This window comes from Mirounga leonina, unplaced genomic scaffold, assembly GCF_011800145.1.
Source record: "Mirounga leonina isolate KUSES-001 unplaced genomic scaffold, KU_Mleo_1.0 Mir_82, whole genome shotgun sequence".
NCBI lineage: Eukaryota > Metazoa > Chordata > Mammalia > Carnivora > Phocidae > Mirounga > Mirounga leonina.
The window spans coordinates 36,365,560-36,386,489 of NW_023270825.1; the positions used below are offsets into that span (position 1 = coordinate 36,365,560).

At 38.4% G+C, this 20,930-nt stretch overlaps 1 protein-coding gene across 2 annotated transcripts in view; it reads left to right on the plus strand.

The window, feature by feature from the left end:
- Positions 1–20,930, plus strand: part of PPP2R5E (protein phosphatase 2 regulatory subunit B'epsilon) — a 147,312-nt gene that overhangs the window by 100,310 nt on the left and 26,072 nt on the right. For both annotated transcript variants that reach the window (XM_034992681.1, XM_034992682.1), the window contains exons 4-5: positions 2,733–2,834; positions 9,137–9,229. In XM_034992681.1, the coding sequence (XP_034848572.1) occupies positions 2,733–2,834; positions 9,137–9,229 (195 nt within the window). The remainder of the gene's footprint in view (positions 1–2,732; positions 2,835–9,136; positions 9,230–20,930) is intronic.

Consider the following 20,930-nt stretch of genomic DNA (forward strand, 5'->3'; position numbering starts at 1 on the left):
ACGACCAGGAGTGTCCGGGAGCAGAACTTTCCATGTCCTTTTATCCAGATTTCTTACTATACAGGACCCCCGCCCCACTTTTTTAACTTTCATGGTTTACTTTTACATCCTGGGAGAGGAAAGAACATTGTTAGAGAGTACGGTAAATACAAATGATTTAGTTGGAATGAAAACTCAGTTTTGAAATATATGTATAGTTTCAAAAGCAAGTAACTAAAGGACTTTTTCCCTTTTGATTACAGTGTGGCTGGCTGGTTGAAGAGAAGTCATGGGTTGATGGTTTTCTGAAAAGTCACTAGTTTCTTTGTAAACGGAATTTCTGATAATCATTGGAAGGGACAAAAATAACATAATAGACCTGTGCATGCTGTCATTAGTCATGGCAAAAGTATTCTAATATAATGATTTTTTTTTTTTCCAGTCACCTGAGCTAAAGTAGAGCAAAAGCAGTAGTCTACCTACTTTTCTGGAACACTGTGGTAGAGCCTGACAGCATGGGTTCAGTTGTAACTGCTGGTTACTAAGTGTCACCTCAGATCTTAACAACACCCGTGCTTCCAGTTCCTCAGTGGTAAATTGGAGATCATGATAGTATCCACTTCATAGGGCTGTAGAATCCAATAGATACTGCTCTGTATGCATCTTAGTCAATCTCAGAGTAGCATTTACTGCTGTTGACCTCTTTGTCCCTCTTAATATACTGTTCCTCTTAGCTCCTGAGACCCCAAACTCTAGTTCTTTTCTTCTCCTACCTTCTACTTCTTTTCATTTGTGTTGTTTGTTCTTTTTCTGTCTGATTTCTAAATGTCAGATGCCTGTGGGTCCTTTCCTTTCTTCCTTTTTACTCCTTTCCAAGGTGATCCATTAATCTCATGGCTTTAAAATCATCTATACGCCAAGGAGCCCTTAAATGTCTCTAGTCCTGACCTGTCCAGCTCTCAGGTCCAGATTCATATGTCTGATTACCTCCTGGATATTGCTTCTTTAACACATTCCAACCTCTGGATCCCCCCCCCCCCCCCAAACAAGTAAACAAAGAAAGCTTTCCCTATCCCAGCCATCTCCGAGGGTAAATGGCCTTACATCTGTGACTCATCCTTGATTCTTTCCTTTTCTTTACCCCATGTGTATCCAGGCCAGCAGCAGATAATACTTCCAGAGTAGATTTTGAATCAATCTACTTCTGTCTCCTCTGCCACTATCCCGGTCCAAGTCATCATCATTGCTTGCCACCTCCATAGGCTTCTAACTTGTCCCCTCCCTGTCTGTTCAATACAGAGAGCCACCAGAATGATTTTTTTTTTAAAGCAAAAATAAAATCCTGTCACATTTCTGTTTAAGATCAACTAATGGCTTCCTGTGACACATAAGATAAAATCGAATCTCTCCTTTTCATAGCTTACACAACTGGGCTCAGTTTCCTTAGTGAGAAAATTAGGGTACTTGTGAATTTAACTAAAATATAAGCTCCTGGAGGGCACGGACTTTTTTCTGCTTTGTTCATTGTTATTTTCCCAGTGCCTGGAATAGTGTGTGAATGTAATGAGCATTTAATAAATACGTGTTAAATGAATAAACAACTCAAGGTTGCTACAGATTATATGGTACCCCAAAAGCCTTTCTTCTTTCCTCTTTCAGAATAGCATATTATACTTTGTATTTTCTGCATTATGTAGAAAGTCCAGCAAACGCTTCTGGTTCAGTCTCCTTTCTTTTCCCTTCTTGCCTTCTATAATTTACCCCCTGCTCCCCCCCCGACCCCCGTTTTATTCTTCATATCTGAGGACATATTTGGGTCACTGGGAGAGGATAGATGACTACATAGGACGAGAAACAGAATAGAAATTGAGAAGGAACCCTGAGAATAATAGCAACCACATTTTAAAAATAAGCATTTTCTGCAGAAATCTTTGAATATATTCAAAAATATTAGAATAGAATAATTAATCCTCATCTCTTCATTGCCCAATTTCAACGGTTAAATCAACTCCTGGCCATCCTTTGAGCAACCAGCATTTAATCTGGAAATTGCATATGGTAAAAAAATACCTAATTAGTTTATAGAGATTTGTATCACAGATACATCTTATCCTGGGCATCATTACTATTTTTTTAAAGTTTATTTATTTTTAAGTACTCTCTATACCCAATGTGTGGCTTGAACTCATGACCCCAAGATCAAGAGTTGCATGCTCTTCTGACTGAGCCAGCCAGGCACCCTGGTAGTTTGTAAACCAACTGAGAACAGATTAGGTATGATTTCAAGGGTGTTAGGTTCAGCAATATCTTTTCTGATTTGCTTTTTGTAAATGTCTGAAATTTTACCATTAGTTTGACTGTAAATTTGCAAATTGTGAATAAGCCTGAGAAGGGAAATACATAAAGCCCATTAGCAGTTATTTATATCTTAGTGTAAATTGGTTAATTAGACGCATGCTTGACCGGTAAGTAGAGCAGGCTTTGATGGGAGGTCTAAAATCAAAGGGACCTGGCATGGGGATGGCCATCTAAGGACAAGGAGTACTGTTCAAGAGGCAGGAGGTGCAGCTCTGCCACTTTCCAACTTTGCCTAGAGGTGGTCCTGGCCTTGAAGCATGTAGAAAGAGCTCCCCGTCCCAGTTTGGTGGTATTCCTGTCATCTGTCATCTGGGTTCCCTTTGGCTGGCTGCAAACCTTGTGTAAGGTTGCCCAGGAGGTGCTTCCAGCTAACTCTGCTGCTTGTTTATTTTTAGGTATCTTGCAATATATTCAGAACTCTCCCTCCTAGTGACAGCAATGAATTTGATCCAGAAGAAGATGAACCTACCCTTGAGGCATCCTGGCCACACTTACAGGTACTTTGAACTACCATTTGTTATAAAAGAAAGCTCCATTAACTCATTAGCCGATTAGCATGGGAATTCCTTGAAGGCCTTTATTCACCCAGAAATCAAATTAGAGTATATTAATGGAAAGCTAGAGAATGCTCTCTGTGTTTCTTCTCTTGGTAATTAGGATGCCAAAAGAATAAAATAATAAGTTGTGGTGTAATGCTTTAGTGTGGTTCCTCCCAGGTTGTGGGTCCAGCCAGCAGTTCTTGCTTTTTGATAAGAGCTTCTATGTGATCCTGCCTGCTGGAGCCTCCAACAGGAACTGAACTATTTTCATATTAATATTAGTTGGATGTGATTAGGTCATAGAGTTTATATCTCATTTTCATCAGCAGGTACCCTGGGGATTGAATGCCTGTCTTCATGATAGCCACAAATGTGTTTCTGCAGCCTGGAAGGGCAAAAACAAATTGCAAGAGTTATTTCATAGTGTTGTAAGGAAGAGCAACAGCCGATAGGAAGTTTGTATGAAAGCCAGTTTTGTTCTCTTGCACTGGGAAGGCCATGTTTTCCAGTCATGCGCATATGCCGGGACAGATCAGGGCCATCCCTGTATCTCCTTTGCCAGCACCAGGCCCATCTGTACTCTTTTTACTTACCCATACTGGTCATTTTCAATCTTCCCTTCCTGGCCGCTCGCGCTGCAGGCCAACATTTCTCCAAGGAACAGAACAAGGAAATGTGAATGGCATGCGCCCCCAAGCTATCTTTCCATTGAGTTAGAATGTCCTCAGAGGCTGGATGACAACCAGCCAGGAGGGAAGGGGTGGTAGAGAGGGACTAAAACCTTGTACACTTTCAGGCAGAGGCAGAAGCCATTGCATCACGACTACTTGTTGACTTTTGAAAGAGCAGAAAACTGTACCTCAGTGAGACGAAGCCTAGAAGGTGTCTACAAGTTTCTTTTTGCCCCACTTCAGAATTTCTGACATCAATTTGCAACTTTCCCTGTCCTGCTTTGGCAACTCAAGGTTGCTACGGATACACATGTATGCTGTTTCCCTAGTTATAGAGAGAGCTTTCTGGGCCTCTGTTTCCTCAGCTCTTACCCAGGCGTGTTATACATATGTATTCCTGCTGCCAATGCCAAGATTGAGTAAATTAGTTAAAATGCTGTGGCTGATTTCCTATTTTAGCTGCTTGATTTTTTTTTTTTTTTTTTAAGGTGTCAGACATACTATCTGCAGTCTAAGAAATTTGGAAAATTATTTGTGCTTTTCATGGTGTATCCCAGATTGTGACAAAAATTAAAATAAAAAAAATCATTCTTTTGAATAGGTGGACTTCTTGTCATGCCTTATTCCTAATGTTTGGCACCAGTTCATAAAGTGCAGTGTAGTCTGGAGGAAAAAAAAAATTTTTTTTTTTTTAAAGATTTATTTTTTTTGACAGAGAGAGACACAGTGAGAGAGGGAACACAAGCAGGGGGAGTGGGAGAGGGAGAGGCAGGCTTCCTGCGGAGCGGGGAGCCCGATGCGGGGCTCGATCCCAGGACCTGGGATCATGACCCTAGCCGAAGGCAGACACTTAACGACTGAGCCACCCAGGCGCCCCTAGTCTGGAAGAAATTTAAAAAACAAAACAAACAAGATAATCTCAGGAAGGTCCCACATCTTATGGTGGAAAAGACAGGAAGAAAGCTGTCTTCAAAGCTTCAACTTGTCTTCTCTACATCCCAGAGACAGTAGACTACTCTTGCCATTTGCAAGAACTTTTTGAATGCTCTAAATCATGATCACCAGAGATAGAAATTTCCTCTAAAGCATAGTAAAGTTGAATTGAGTATTTCAGTTAATCCTTCCTAAGCTTAATGACTCTATAAAATATAGACCAAATTAATTTCTAAAGCTATGAAGCTAAATGCTGTCACCAAAAATCTCTAGCTTACACTGTGTCATTCCTACAGGAGCATTAACTGTTAGTTCACCTGAAACTCTAAAACCAAAGTGACAATGAGGAGCGATGATGAGACCTCTACCCTTATGATGTAAAGTCCCGCAAACTGTATTCCAAAACGGTCTGGCTTTATCTGTGTTGACACCCTGTTCAAGCCTATAATCCTCTGATCCCTGCTTTAGCTTAGGGGGAAATATGACTTAGACTGGATCAGGTAAAGGAAACCTACTTTTAAAATTCATAAATTAACCGTCATTTGTAATAAAGGTCAAGTCAGTAGGCACATTGTTGCCTTCAACTATTCCTTTCTGGAGGTCTTTGTACTCAAGATTCCTGTGTTTCTCTTATGTATTCTAACTTTACAAATTGGTCACCTTTCCATTTTCACTGATAGGTGGTTTTAGTACTGACAAGAGCACTCACTGAGCATTCAGGAAATCTTAGCTGTTCATGACAGGTCATTCATGTTGTAGTGAGTTATTACTAAATTTAACATTTTACTTTTTAATTGAGCCAACAATATTTTTCTGACCAAAACATAGCACCTTTTCACTTTTTATTAACTCCAGCATTAACAGTGTGCTTCTTTTTCTGGATCACATTTTTATAAGGAAGCACAGTGTTTATTACCAATATCTGATAATAGTACAGAACAACAAAATTGCATTGAGACATGGTTATTGGGTGATGGGTTAGGCAATGAACCTAGCCAATTGACTGTTTCTACACACCTCTTGTCTGATTTAAGTTTGTGGCCATACAAAACTACTCCTAACAAATCATGGATCTTTGGAGGTATTTAAAAATAGAAAAAGGTTTGGGGTGCCTCGGTGGCTCAGTTGGTTAAGTCTGACTCTTGATTTCTGCTCAGGTCATCATCTTGGGGTCATGAGATCGAGCCCTGAGCCCCGAGTCTCGGGCTCCCTGCTCAGCAGGAAATCTGCTGGAGATTCTCTCTCTCCCTCTGCCCCTCCCCTTATTCTCTCTCTCAAATAAATACATAAATCTTTAAGAAAAATAGAAAAAAGATTAAATCCACAAATTTTTAGTTTAAATATATCAGAGGTTCTACTGTATGTGTGTTACTTGATATTTTCTGTTATCTGTATTGGTATCTTTCAAACTGTATTCCATAGTTACCATGGTTATTCTTTGTGTATTTTCTGTATTTGGGTCTGTAGTTCCAGTAGAATGTGATTTTGCAGGACTTCATTTACAATCGGGATTGTTTTTAGTGCTTTACACTTGAGACTGAAAAACAGAAATGCTAAAGTCTTTTTAACTCCTGTTCCTTGGAGAGTTCACTTATGTGATCTTGAAAAGTAAATTATTCTCTCAGTCCTCAGTCTTTCTTTCCCTTTAGAAATTCAAGGGAGATTTTTGATTCTGAGGTAAAAAATCTGTCTCGTAAGTGTAGAGAACATTTATACTTATTAGTAAATGTGTCTAAAGTGTTTCCACCAAACTGTTTTAAACTGTAACTGCTTTCAAGGGACCAGAGGGAAGAGAGCACTTTGCCAGTCCTGCTAGAAAGCCCTGCCAGCTCACAAGTCAGGCCTGCAAGATGAGAATCTCTCCACTTTGTGGGAATTAAACCCCCTTTTATGGGTTGTTTGAATAAGGCTGACATTCTGTTTGTAAAAGAAAGAGTTGAAAAATTAGTGTATTGAAAAAACAATTCTTCTAGAGGGTGTTGGGGGCTCAGTCATGTTTCATGCCTAGAATTACAGCTTGACAATGTTCAGATCCTTGGGCAAGAAGTTTTTCTGAATTCCGAGTTTCAAAGAGAAAAATGGTTTTTTACTTTGAAGTAAACTCCTAATGTGAATACCTAAGTGTTAAGTTACAGTCTGAAGTCGTAAGGTTACTGTTTGATGCATTTAGGTTAGTGGTAACACACACCCTTGGGGGACCCTGAGACCTGATTTTCAGGCCTGCAAAATCAGAACAGTTTTATAAGAATACTATGCTATTGGCTGGTTTCACTGTGTTGACATTGGAACGGATGGTTGTAAAAGCATTGGTGGTTGAAATTGCTGCTGCTTTAGCACGGATCAAGGCGGTTGTGGCAAATTGGCTTTGTGAGCATATGTTTTACTGCCAAGCGCTGACAAAAAAAAAAAGCGCGCCAATTTCAAATAAAAATGTTCTTGGAAAACCAGCAAAAATTATGAAATTAAATATTATTAAATCTTGACCTTTGAGTACACATTTAAAAAAATATTCTTCGTGGCAAAGAGGGAAACGGAAGTATGCACAAAGCCCAGTGACTGCATCCTGAAGTATACTGATTTGTCTTGTGCTAAAGCCATTTATGTGATTGTTTGAGCTACAAGCTGAACTAGCTGGTTTTTCAAGAAATCCCCTTTTTACTGGAAGGAATGTCTGGCAAACTGTACTTCCATCTTGGGTATTTGGTGGATGTTTTCTTAAAAATAGACAAAACAGTTGTTGCCACTGATAAAATTAGAGCATTCAAGCAAAATTTAGAATTAGAATTTTGGGAAACTTTTATCTTGCTGCTGTCACCTTGAACTTTATCGCTTATCAAAACTTAGACTTTTTGATAAAATTGGAGATACTAAGGAATAGGACTTTTGATACTGTATAATAAAACTTGTGAGCATTTGAAAAACCTGCATAACTCGGTGAACCAGTATTTTCCAATTGGTCAGTGAATGATGTTAGGAAACCGTGCATAGGTAAAAATCCATTCAAAGTGCAAGACAGACAACTGGAATTTAGTATAACAGAGTATGAAAAATTCATTGATTTTGGCTTTAGATTCTGCGTTGCAACTCCAATTTAAGAAACTCAAGTTTTGGTGTAGTATCAAAGAAGAATTTCCACAATTATGTGAAAAGACTATGAAAATGCTCATCCTTTTTCATACTATTAGATCCGCATGAGGCTTGATTCTTTATATACTTCAACCAAAACAGTGTATCGCAACTGGTTGAATACGGAAGCAGTTTTCTAATATTCAATTAAAGAGATTTTTCACAAAGAAAAAAATAATGCTTCTCAGTAATTCTTTTTGGAAAATAAAGTTATTTCCCACATTAACTTCTGTTAATGTGTAATATATTCTATTGCTTTAAAATGAAATAACAAATATGTATTTTAAATTTTCTGTTTGTATTTCTGACTTTACATATATATGTATTTATATATATATATATCATATAAGCAAAAGCTTTGGACTCTTCAACCATTTTTAAATGTAAAGGCGCAAGACTGAAAAGTTTGAGAATGCTATTTTAGGCAATAGTGATAATGGTGATATGTGTTAGTCTGCTATGCGTAGTGCTTTATATATATTATCACATTTAATCTTAGGGATTATCATCCCCATTATTTAGTTGCAGAAACAGACTTTTAGAGAAATGAACTTGCCTAGGGTTACACAGTTAGTAAGGGACAGAGCTGGACTTCCAACCTGGTGCCTGTCTGTCTCTTGTTAAAAGTTCTGTTTTTTATATACTGTTGTATACTCTACCAGGATCTAATGTATACTTTAACATAGATTTATTTTGCAAAGAGCATAAACAATGATCTTCTACTGTTTATCAGAACAGTTATTTGAGATTGACACTACAGATGAGGATATTTTTATTCCTTGCAGATGAGAGTATTCTGCTAAACTATAATATATTGCTTAGAGGAGTGTAAATTGCCATAAGTTTTCTGGAAGGAAATTTAGCAGTGAGTGTTGAAAATCCTGAAATGTTTGGATGTGTTTTGCTCTAACAGTTCCACTTGTAGAAATATTTCCTCATGAAATAATCGAGGAAATGCACCCTGATGTATATTACATGATATACATTGTGGCATAATTTGATAGAGAAGTAATTCAGAAACTATTTAGATGTCCAAGCATAGGAGATTGGTTAAATTGATTATGACTAATTGAATTAGTCATTATAAATTATGTATAATGGACTACTTACTTGTAGCTACTAAGAATGATGGCTTAGATATTATTGATATAAATTGTATACAATATATTGTTTAGATGGTAAAAGCAGTTTGAAAACTATATAAAAATATATTTATAGTTCATTGATATGTTGTAGAAATATAGAGAAAAATCAGGAGGTTTATACATTAAATTGTTGGCAGTGGTTATCTCTAAATGGTGAGGCTGTGGGAGATTTTTATTTGCTTTGTTTGGCTGTTATTTTCAGATTTTTAATTTAAAAAGTTAAAAAATGTAATAGCAACCATGAGCCACAAGAAGGGCTAGCATAGCTTGGTAATTGATATTAAAACTCAATTATCTAAGCCCTGTCAGTTTTAGTGTTATAGGCTTTTTATGGTTTTGGTAAGTGAATTATAATTTGAAATTAACTATAATCTGTTTGTTGCAGCTTGTATATGAATTTTTCATACGATTTTTGGAAAGCCAAGAATTCCAACCCAGCATTGCCAAAAAATACATAGATCAGAAATTTGTATTACAGGTAAGCAAAGTTTTATGGTTGCATGCATTCGTTATTCAGTTGATAACACTTTACCTTATTTTCTCTTGATTGTTTAAAAATCTTTCAGTGGCAGTTATATCACCTTTTAAGCAAATACTGCATATATAAGTTAGTTTCCATTATTGCCCATTAAAAGTAATAGGTATTTCTTTATTGTTTAGTTTATCACTGGAAATTAATTTCATTTCAAACAACAAGGAATGCTAATGCCTAAATCCCTGCAGTTTTCTTTCTTAAAATTTAATTATAAAGGAATTTCATTTATAGGACCTCTAGTTGGTGTGAATCTTTGTGTAGCTTGGAAACTCCTATCTGCATAAGGATTCTTAAGTAACTATTGCACAGATCTGTTAAAACTGAAAAAGCATGGTCTAGAGCATGAATAACCTTCAACAAATAATCAAAATCAGATACTGGTGAGCTTTCACAGCTAGGAAACAGCACTGCTTACTTAACACCTTAAAATTCCTTTAAAGTGATTAACTCTCACCTATCTGTTTGGAACTTCTCAGGGTGTGTATTCTTCTTGATTTGCCATTTTACATTTTGTAACTGTAGACCACATCTTCCTTTTTACCTGGGACTTGGGAATGTTCATGACATTGAATTTTTAGGTAACATCTTCGTGCTCTTGTTGTTGACATTCATCTATAAAAGTGGGTACTTGAGCCAACTGGTGTGTGGACTATTGTAGCTCCTTTCTAAGTGATTAATGAACACCTCATGTCAAAAAGAATAAATATCTATCTCCTAGTGAGCCAGTAAGCAGAACTTCAAATTTAAAACATTATTTTGGCGGGAAGTTGATCCTCCTATACCTTACCTGGATAAAGGTTGATAGCCTTTGTGATGACTCATTTCCCCTCCTTAATTCAATTAATAAATTTAGAATTTTGGATATATTAGGTAGAGAGGCTTTGGAAAAGTGAGGTTTTAGAAAAGAGGCTTTGGAAAAAGAGACGTAGGTAAATAGGTGGCTACATGGAGCATTGGGTAAATAGGTCGACTGATCCAGATTCTTATACCAAGGAGGCAAAATGCATTTCAGACAGAGAGGCAACATGTGACAGGTCTGTGTTTTGTATTGGAAAGTCCTTGCATTTATATAGCACTGTATAATTGTCAGAGCATCTTTACATGCATTATTTACTTTGTACCATAATCTAAAACAGATGTGGCTAAATTTCAGGCCCACTTTATAAGTGAATAAACTGAGGTCTAGAAACTTTGTCAAGTTTTCCCAAGCACATTTCCTATTCTGATTTTCTGTCCATTATGTCATGATGCCTCTTTGTGATTCCCCTCACTATAAACTTGGAATGACTTCAAGGCAGGAATAGCCCTCACTTCTCAACACTAATGAAATACTAAGGTTCCCTTATATTTATGGTATATCAAAATACCCAAGAGGATCAGATAGTGAAGCCTATGTTTAGTTTACATGGAAACAATAAGAACAGGGATCTTATGATGAAGCGTTTTCTTTACATGAAAAGCATGCAGGGCCCAACTCACTGTGTTCTTCGTGGTAGATGGGTACTGATGATAATAAAGCTCATAAGATTAAAACATCAGAGAAACCCAGACTTGAAAGGGATGTTTTGGGTTGTCTGTTCTAGTTCTGTGAGTTAGTCTCCTTTGAGACCCAAGAAGGAGTGACTCCCATTTACTCTTTTTTAGTGAAGAAGGACCATATACCTGGGCAGATTGTTCTGATTTTGTTAGAAAGTTCTTTATGTTGAACCTCCTTATACCTTGTAGCCTTTGGCCTTATTTCCCCAGACTAAGTCCTTTAGTATTAACTAGCTCGGACATAATGTTTTAGGTCTTAGAACACAGCACTTGTGTTTACCTCTTGGCTTTTTTCCCTAGGAACAGGAGTAGCAGCTCAAATGCTTGTAGGCTCATTTATGACAAGTTGGTGACCAGGTGTCAGACACTAGGAGGTGGACAGGTTTCTATTAAAGGGTGCTTTGGCTGCCCCTCTTCTTTCAGTTATTGTTAGACTTTTTTCCCCCTCAAGAGAAACAAATCCAGATTTTTATGTGAAATGTTCTGATGAACCAACCCGATTTGCCTTCCGGATCTAGCTTAGCAGCTGTCAGTGTGCATTCTCTGCTCTAGACTGCGTTCTTACTTCTGTCAATCCTGTCTCATTTGTCTGTTTTGAAAGTCTTCAACATGTGTCCATTTGTCTTTAAAAATGATGTCTATGTCTGAACATAGTGCCCTGAGCCTGGTCGGTCCAGCACAGCCTAGAATTGGGTTCCCCATTCCCTTGTGTGTGTGGGTCTCTTAAAAGGGAAGTCTCATTAACTATTCTTGCTGCTCCGTGGCACTATTAACTTGTGTTAAGTCTGTGGTCTGTAACTGATTTCTAACTTAGCTTGGTGCATGGCGTTGTAAAGCCGTGTTTTCTTTTGTTTTTGTTCATTGTACAGTTTGCCTTTTAATCTGAGTGTAGGGTTTGACATATATTCCTGCAGAATATAATTTCTTTCCAGCCTTTTGAAGTCTTTCTGGATCTTGAGGCGGTCATCCACTGTATTCACTGTGCCTTCCGTCTTTATCACATCTGTGACTTTCTTAACTGTGCCAGTAGCTCTTGGCTTCGTCTCAGATCATTGGTTAAAATTGTTAGAATAGCCAGCACTGGTGACCGAGGCCTTTGGCATGTCTTTAGCAACTTTCCTCCGTTTAGAACAGGTTCATTAATCAGCAGTCTTTGGATTCCATCCTTGAACCTGTTATAAATTTACTCTAGAGTAACATCATCCTTCTTACATTTTAAAATTTTGTTCAGGGTGCCTGGGTGGCGCAGTCAGTTGAGCGTCTGACTCTTTGGTTTCTGCTCAGGTTGCGATCTCAGGGTTGTGAGATCGAGCCCTGCGTTGGGCTCCGTGCTCAGCGCAGAGTCTGCTTGGACTCTCTCTTCCTCTCCCTCTGCTCCCCGCCCCTAATAAATAAATAAGTCTTTTAAAAAAATGGTTAAAAATTTTGCTGTTGTTGTTCATAAGGAGAGTGTAGACTCTGTCAGATGCTATGGTAGAAGCCAGGACTTTGTCTTTACAGCATCCCCTCATCTATGGGCCTTGGGACTTTATCATAAAAAGAAATGCTGTTCATCTGCCTTGGGACATTAGTGAACTTCTGGGGGCTACTGTTATTTATTGGTAATGTTTCCCCAAGTACTTGCAATCCATGTGATTGATCGTCTGTCTCCGAGTTTCGCCAGACAAGAAACCAAGTTTACATAGTGAGTCCGTCTACTTATACTTTATGTTTTCAGCCCTTGCCTCATTTTTACAACCTTTGCATCTTTTACCTTCCCTCTGCTGGGTCTGTTGATGAACTTAACCTTCACACCAGGGATCCCGGCAGTTCCTGAATCAGTCAGGAAAGGGATAGGCAGGGTATTGGCAAAACCAATAACACCACTGGGTGGTACTTGAATGTAATCATTTGACTAACCAGAGCATTACCTGTCATGTTGGGGATAAACCCTGGGTGCCGATTAGCTGCCATTTTCCAGAATACCCTGTTCATTCATGTTGGTAACCTGTAAAGTTGGTCTCCTGCCCCTTTTCCTACCCTTTAGTCTACTGATGACTTACCTGAGATCCCAGCCCCTTCTAGGAGTGGGGTCTCAATCCCCTAGGTAATTTTCCTGAGCTTCCTTCCTGGGACATTTGTTTCCAACTTGGGACCTGCTTGGCCTTTTGGAGCTTAAGGCATTGTTGCTGAGATTCTGTCCTGCCCCTCCCCACCCTCCTTTTCCTCCTGCCGCTGCACCTTACCTGTCCCTGAGCTGGCAGCCCCTTCATCTGTGTACCCTGTAGTCAGCTCGTTCATTATTTACACCCCCACTTTCCCCCTGCTTGTCTCTCTCCCCACAGCCTCCCGTGATGCCATCTAGTCCTGGTGTGCTTTGTATTTAAGCCTGGTTTTCTTATGACGTGGGAATCCTCATTCCTTCCCCTCTTGCAAATCGGGATGACACTGACTGCATTCTTTTTCTTTGAGCAGATTTTTTATTCTCTGTGCATTCTCAAAAGGAATTTTGGTGATCTCAAACTTAAAACTTTTTTACTTAGTTAGATACAATTTATTCTAGCCATGAGATTTAAACCTTATTTTCTATAGCAGCTAGCTGTATTCGTTACAGTCTATTCTGACTCTCATTTCTCCTGTCAGTAAAGACAAAAGCAAAATAAGAATTGAGTTATTTCAACATGATGTAGTGGAAAGAAAGTTAACAAGCTGTGGATTTGCATCCTGACTCCTCTGTGTACTCTAAGTAGTATGTATTATAGGAGCTAAGAATATGTGCTGTGGAGTAAGAAGGAACTGCATTAAAACCCTGGCTTTTCCACCTACTTGGCAATGTGGCTTTCAGCCAATTAATATACTCGCTGTCCAAGCTTGAGTCTCCTCATTTGCAACATGAGGAACAGGAAAATAGGATGTACCACCAAACTGACCGTTGTTAAATCTGCTTAATTGAGTTGGCACTATGGATACAAAGACAGGCTCCCTCCCTTCACTTGTAAATAAGTACTTGAAAACTTGGGCACATATTTTACTATTCTGAGCCTCAGTGTTTTCTTCTGTACAATGGCCATAATGGTGACCTCTCTTAGAAGTTACAACAAAGTAGGCTTGTTATGATGATAAAATGACATGACTTGTAAAAATGTCTGCTGGTATCATGGATGGATTATAATAGTTGCTCATTAAATACTAATTCCTTTTTTTATACACTCCTCATACTATATTATCTCCCCACATTAGTGGGATATCTTATTTTTCTTGATTCTTATTAATTTTAAAATCTCCACCTTTTGAAATGAAATGTAAAAGTTTTTGTGAAACTTATAAGAAAATTTTGCAAAGAAGCCTTGAATAAATAACATATTTGTAGATGGGAAATTTGCCATCATAAGGATAGTCATAGAATCTCAAGTTAATTTATACATTTGGTGCAGTTCTCATTAAAATTTCAGTAGTTTAGGCACACCTGAGTGGCTCAGTTAAGTGTCTGCCTTCAGCTCAGGTCACGATCCCAGGGTCCTGGAATTGAACCCCATGTTGGGCTCCCTGCTTAACAGGAGAGTCTGCTTTTCCCTCCCCCCATTCATGCTCTCTCTTTCTCTCTCTCAAATAAATAAATAAAATCTTAAAAAAAATTTCAGTAGTTTTTTTATTTGAAAATTTCAAAAGTTCATGAAATAAAAGATATTTTTGAAAAAGTAATATCCTTTGCCTATTAGATATTAAAACAAATGTTTTAATTTATATAACTATAAAGGTACATGAATGAAAACAGTGTGGCATAGGAATGCCTGGGTGGCTCAGTCAGTTAAGCATCCGACTCTTGATTTTGGCTCAGGTCATGATCTCAGGGTCATGAGATTGAGCCCTTGAGATTCTCTCTCTGCCTCTCTGTCTCCCTCTGCTCCTTCCCTTACTCATGCTCTCTAAATAAATAAATAAAATCTTAAAAAAAACCAGTGTGGCAGGGGTACAGGAGGGAGACTGGAACATAGCAGAGGCTTGGGTGGAAAACACTGTTCTTAGTAAGCCAAAACCCCACAAAAAATGTACCTATACATAGATAAATAGAGATGTGTATTGTGCATACGTATATATTAGATTGGTATAATCCTCTGAGGAGGAAAACTGATAGTGTTCTATCAACTTAAATTCTGTCAACTTGTATTTTATCCACTGAGCAATTCCTTGAGAAGTAGTCAGGTACTACACAAAGATACATGTACAAGGATATTGAATGCATCATTGTTAATAATTATTAGAAAATTGGAAACAATTGAAAAGTTCCTCAGTAGGGGGTTAGTTGAATAAACCATGGACATTTGTATAATGGAATATTCAGATTGTAGAGAATGAGATAGAGCTACACATGATCTATTTTTAAGTGAAACATGCACATTCTGGAACAGTAAGATTTTTTTGAATCTGAGTCTTATTTTAGGGAAAAGGAGTGTTTGTATATGCACTAAAAATTTTGGAAGGCAATACACCAAGTGGTTAATTGGTAGAATGTGATTACGTGTGATGATCATCATTTTCTAATTTTTATATTTCTCTATTTTTTACATTTAAAAAATAATGAACATATATGTCATAATCGGTAAGAATGGTGAGAATATTTAGATTACAAGTACGTTCTCATTTTGTTGCCTGGCATTTTTCATAAACCTCAGCTGATTGTGTGCATTAGCCTTCCTGAGACTGTTTTTGTAAGACTGCACCATTCACTTATACTTCACATTGGTTGTGTTTCCTTCCTTTCGTCACTTGCATATGTCCTTTTAAAAAATCTGAAGTTCTTTTAAAAAATCTGAAGTTCATTGGGAAGCTGCCAATGTTTCCTCAAGAGCCCTTTTCATTGCTACTCATTTTCATCCTCATCAGGAAGCAGTACAGATTGGTGGTTAAGTGTATATACACTGGTTTGAATTCAGACTCTGGCATTTCTTTAGTGCATGGCCTTGGGCAGGTTATAGGACTGCGTTGCCTCAGTTTCCTCATCTGGAAAGTAGATAAAAAATATCCACAGTATAGTCGTTTTTTTGTTGAAAGGTGTTGTGGAGATTTAATAAGTGAATACATACATAAGCACTTAAAACAATTCCTGACGAGTCAGTGGTCAGTAAATGTTATGTTGCTGCTGTTACTGCTGTTTTGATTAGGATCAGTTCTTGTTTTGAGAATCTTCTTTTGTCATATTTTCTAGGAATAGCCTCAGTCCACGAAGTCATATGGTGTTGGTCTGTCAGCATCTTAATCAGCATGTTAGGAATTTTTTGAAATCTGACTTTAATATTCTAAAAATCAAAGAAACCCTTTGGACTCTACTTATATGGCTCCTCTCTGGCTATTGAGATCTTTTTAGATGTTAAATGTGGTCTCTCCTGTCCTTGGATTCATTTCACCATTGATTTCTTCAAGTGAATGTTTATTAGTGCCAGGAGCATATACTTTTAATAGGTGACAAGCAGGGATAGCACGTTCAAATCTTTTTTTTTTTTTTTTTAAGATTTTATTTATTTATTTGACAGACACAGCAAGAGAGGGAACACAAAGCAGGGGGAGTGGGAGAGGGAGAAGCAGGCTTCCTGTGGAGCAGGGAGCCTGATGCGGGGCTTGATCCCAGGACCCCGGGACCATGACCTGAGCCAAAGGCAGACGCTTAACGACTGAGCCACCCAGGTGCCCCAGCACGTTCAAATCTTTACAGAGGCCAGACAAGTGGTAGGCAATGAAGTAGTCTCGGTGTGACAGGGAGTGATGGGAAACAGTGGTAACCTAGAGAGATCAAGAGAACCTGGAAATCAGATTTTTGTATGGGCCAGACAAAACTCTCTTTGACTTGTACCAGGGCAGACAAACTCTCCGTGACTTGTACCTTTGAAGAGTCGCAATTTTTTCATTTAAGAATGATATAACTGACTGACTTCCTTAGATTTCATTGTAATTTTTGTTAAATCTAGATTTAATAACCTTTAGCATTTCGTATGTACTTAATCTAAGTCTTTACACAAGAAAGCTATCAGAGATATATCAAGGATAGTCAGTTGATTACATAGTGCACTCATGTCTATGGTAATGTTGTTGATTTTAGACATAGTAACTGTCTTCTATAGCCGTGAGTATGCAGGCTGGCTTAGGCTTATGGAACGTGTCTCTTCCCAATAAAAATAATTTTCATCCGTGTTAGGACAGTTGGGAAATGATTTCTTTATGATCTCCGCCCCCGCCTCCCCCACCCCCAAAGATGGGTTGCCGAACCTTGAATTATTTCATTGGGTGTATTATTGTGGCAAGAGTTTAGTAGCATATTTCTAAAGACTGCTTTCAACCACTCTGCAAATCTGAAAAGCAGTCAGTGGTTGCTAAGAGACATACTATTCAAGTGTCCCCATAAACATATGTACTGCTGGAGATTGCGATTTAGCAATTTGTATTTCGCATTTGCAGTTATATTTAGCTGAAAGGTGCCATAATTATCATGCAAATTATGCAAATCGTTTACCCTGTCCTTAAAAGTGACCTTTTATTACTGTGTTTTAAAAACTCAAGACAAACTGGACATGACACAAACCAACTGGTTAAAAAATTTTAAGTTCTAAACTGAAATAAATTTCATGAGACCTTGAATCTCAGCTCTAATACAAAAGCTTTTTTTCCAGACGAGTTCCTTGAATATGTCAAAATGTTTACATTTCTCTCTCAGAGTCTATAGCAAATAAAACTTGAGAGAACTTAATTGTTCAGGAATTTTATCAGCTAGCCATTGCCAATTAAGAAAGCACCTCTTCACCTCATCCCATCCAGTCCAACCTGTAACTTACCAACCTTGGGAAAGGGCTTTAGCGCTGTGGCTCCTGCATCCAGAGCCAGCTCTGTGGGTGTGCAGCTTGGGCGGTGACACGGGCCTTGTGCCAAGTAGGGCCCTGCTCTTGGTTTCATGCTCTGCTGTTGCTGTCTTGAAATTCTTCAGAGTGTTTGAACAAGGAGCACTGCATTTTCATTTTGCATGGGGCCCCACAAATTATGTAGCTAGTCCCTGCCTGCATCCCACTAAGTGCATCATTATGTAGAATAACCGCTCTTTCTTGAAATGCTGACCAAATTGATTGTCTTAAAATTTTAAATCGCCAGCTTTTGTTGAATCAGTCAAAATGAAAGCTTGAGGGAGGAAAGAATGGACTTCTCTAGTTTGTGGGAAGAATGCCTGAAATTAGGAAGAAAATAAAAACATGCGACTTGGCAGATTTGTTTATATTTGGAGGACTTTCACCTTTGAAATTTTTATACTGAGTTTCCAGAGTCTTGAAGTCAGAATTGCTAGAAGCTTATAATGTGTAACCTTTTGATCTTTTGTCCCCACTGTGCTTTCTCAGTGTTGCCCTTAGATCAGCTTGTTTGATGTGTTGGTCCTCTTGAGTTGGTCTGATATATTGGAGTCAGGCTGCTGTTGGCTCTTGCTACTTGGTTCTGGGCTGTTTTCTCCGTGTGCAAAGGTGTTTGAAAGGTATCATTTTTCAGCTGATAGTAGAGCTAAAGTTAAAAATAAAGCCAGAAATGTGGAGACCTGATTTTAGTCTGAATGAAAACAACATTTACATGAAAACACGTAGAATACCAATTTCATTGTTTATTTAAGCGTTTCTGATGTTCTTTAAAATCTTTCTTTACATGGAATGGGGCATGGTAGTTGCTTCTTTATCATAGTAGAGGGCAGTTGGGCTTTTTGTTTCAAGCCTTTTGCTCTTAATTTTTAAAAATAGTTTAAATTCGGGCGCCTGGGTGGTGCAGTCAATTAAGCGTCCGACTCTTGGCTTCTTTATTTTATTTTATTTTATTTATTTATTTGAGAGAGAGAGAGAGCATGAGAGGGGGGAGGGTCAGAGGGAGAAGCAGACTCCCTGCTGAGCAGGGAGCCCGATGCGGGACTCGATCCAGGGACCCCAGGATCATGAGCCGAAGGCAGTTGCTTAACCAACTGAGCCACCCAGGCGCCCCCCGACTCTTGGTTTCAATTCAGGTCTTGATCTCAGGGTCGTTAAGATTGATCCCTGCATCAGGCTCTATGCTCAGTGTGGCTCTGCTTGAGATTCTGTCTCCCTGTCTCTCTGCTTCTGTTCATGCTTTCTCTCTCTCTCTCTCAAATAAATACATAAATCTTTAAAAAAAAAAGTTTTTAATTGATAAAGTAATGTCTATTTTAAAAAATACAAATATATTTATACGGTTTATAAAGACAAATAGCAATCTCCTGCCTCAGTCCTTCCCCAGCCGAGTCTCACTCCCTAGAGGTACCACATTCAAGTCTTTTAGCTGTTTGCTTGTATGTGTCTCCGTATCGCCAAAGAACATTCTTATTCTGTTGTTTCTTGATTTTTAAAATCTTTTCCTACTGTAAATCATTATATGCTTCCCTTTCTATCTCCTACCTCTATATCTTAACCATGTACTTAGTTCTGTCACAAAATCTAATGAAATGAAATTGTAGTGTTGCATTAGTAGGACCGTGTACATGTTGTTCATAGCCGAAGCACATAATTGCATTTCTTCTCTTGTAGAGCTTTTTTAAAAACCCCTGGAATGAATAATTGCCTTATTTTCCACATGCTTGCTTTCCTATGTATGGGTTACTAGCTCACCCCTCAGTTCTTCTCTGAGAGCACTGTACACCTCTTCTCAGTCTGGCCCACACATCAGCCAGTCTCAGTTCCATTGTTTTCCTTGGAGGCCTCCTTCATGGAGCTGGAGCCCCATCATCCTGCTCTAGTCAGCACTGGCGGCTTCCCTTAGGCTGTATCCACAGTGGTCGTCCTGGGACGTCCCTTTGCCACTCTTCTGCACTATGTATTTGCTGGCTTATCTCCCTTTCTTTCATTTTGGCAGAATACGTCCTCTGGATGCTTCCTAAGAAAGTATGAATGGGATATAAATTTTTCAAGACCTGGTTCTCTGAACTTGTCTTTATTCTACCCACATACTTGATTGACATTTTGGCCAGGTATAGATTTACAGGTTAGAACCCATATTCCTGGGGCGCCTGGGTGGCTCAGTCATTAAGTGTCTGCCTTTGACTCAGGTCATGATCCCAGAGTTCTGGGATCGAGCCCCGCATTGGGCTCCCTGCTCCTCGAGAAGTCTGCTTCTCCCCCTCCCTCTGCCTTCTGCTCCCCCAGCTTGTGCTCACTCTTTCTCTGTCAAATAAATCAATAAAACATTAAAAAAAAAAAAAAGAACCCATATCTCCTTAGAAGTTTTAGGGAATTCTAGATTGTTTTCGATTTCCAGTGTTAGTATTGAGGAGGCCTACACCAGCTGAACTCCTTATTCTTTATAGTGACCTATTTTCTCTCTAAGCTTTTGAGATCTACTCTTTGTCTCCAGTGTCCAGATAATCTAAAGTGATGTGCTTTGGTTCAGGTCTTTGTTTATTCATTGTGCAGAGAACATAATGGCCCTTATATATATATTGAAATTCATGTCTTTTTTTTTTTAATTGCATTGAATTCTTTCTCAGATAATTTCATTTTCTTTGTTTTTGTGTGTCTGTACCTATTCTCTGTGCCTTTTTGGAATGTGTTGGACCTTCTGGATTGATCCTCTAGTTATCTTCTTCTATACACTATCTTCTTTTGGTTATACTTTCAGTATACATTTTTTCATTTTAATGTTACCGTTCTTCTGAAATTTTTATTTCTGTTACATCTTGAGTTTCCAAAAGTTCTTTTTTATTTTCTGAATATTCATCTGTAACAGCTCTGCTTTTGTTTCCGGGATCCAGTCGATTTGTTTATTTCTGAGGATAAGTTCTTTTCTGCAGTTTTTTTGTTTGTTTGTTTTTTACTTGCATTGTGACTATTTCCTCTGAGTTCTTTATAATTGTTTGTTTTGGTCTCTGTCTTTTATGTTAGGTTGTCTGGTGATCCTTGGCTTCATAGTTACATGTTAGTCATCAGAGAGGCTTCTTAGGGCCATCTAAGAGCCTTCTTAGAGCGTGTGTGTGTGTGTACGCATGCGCTCACATGTGCATGCACACAAATGGGAGGCACTTAGTACATTGAGCAAAGACCTTGCTCTTTCATTGAGAAACCCTCAAATAATAGTGTATCAATAGGTGTTTCCTCTTGAGGCT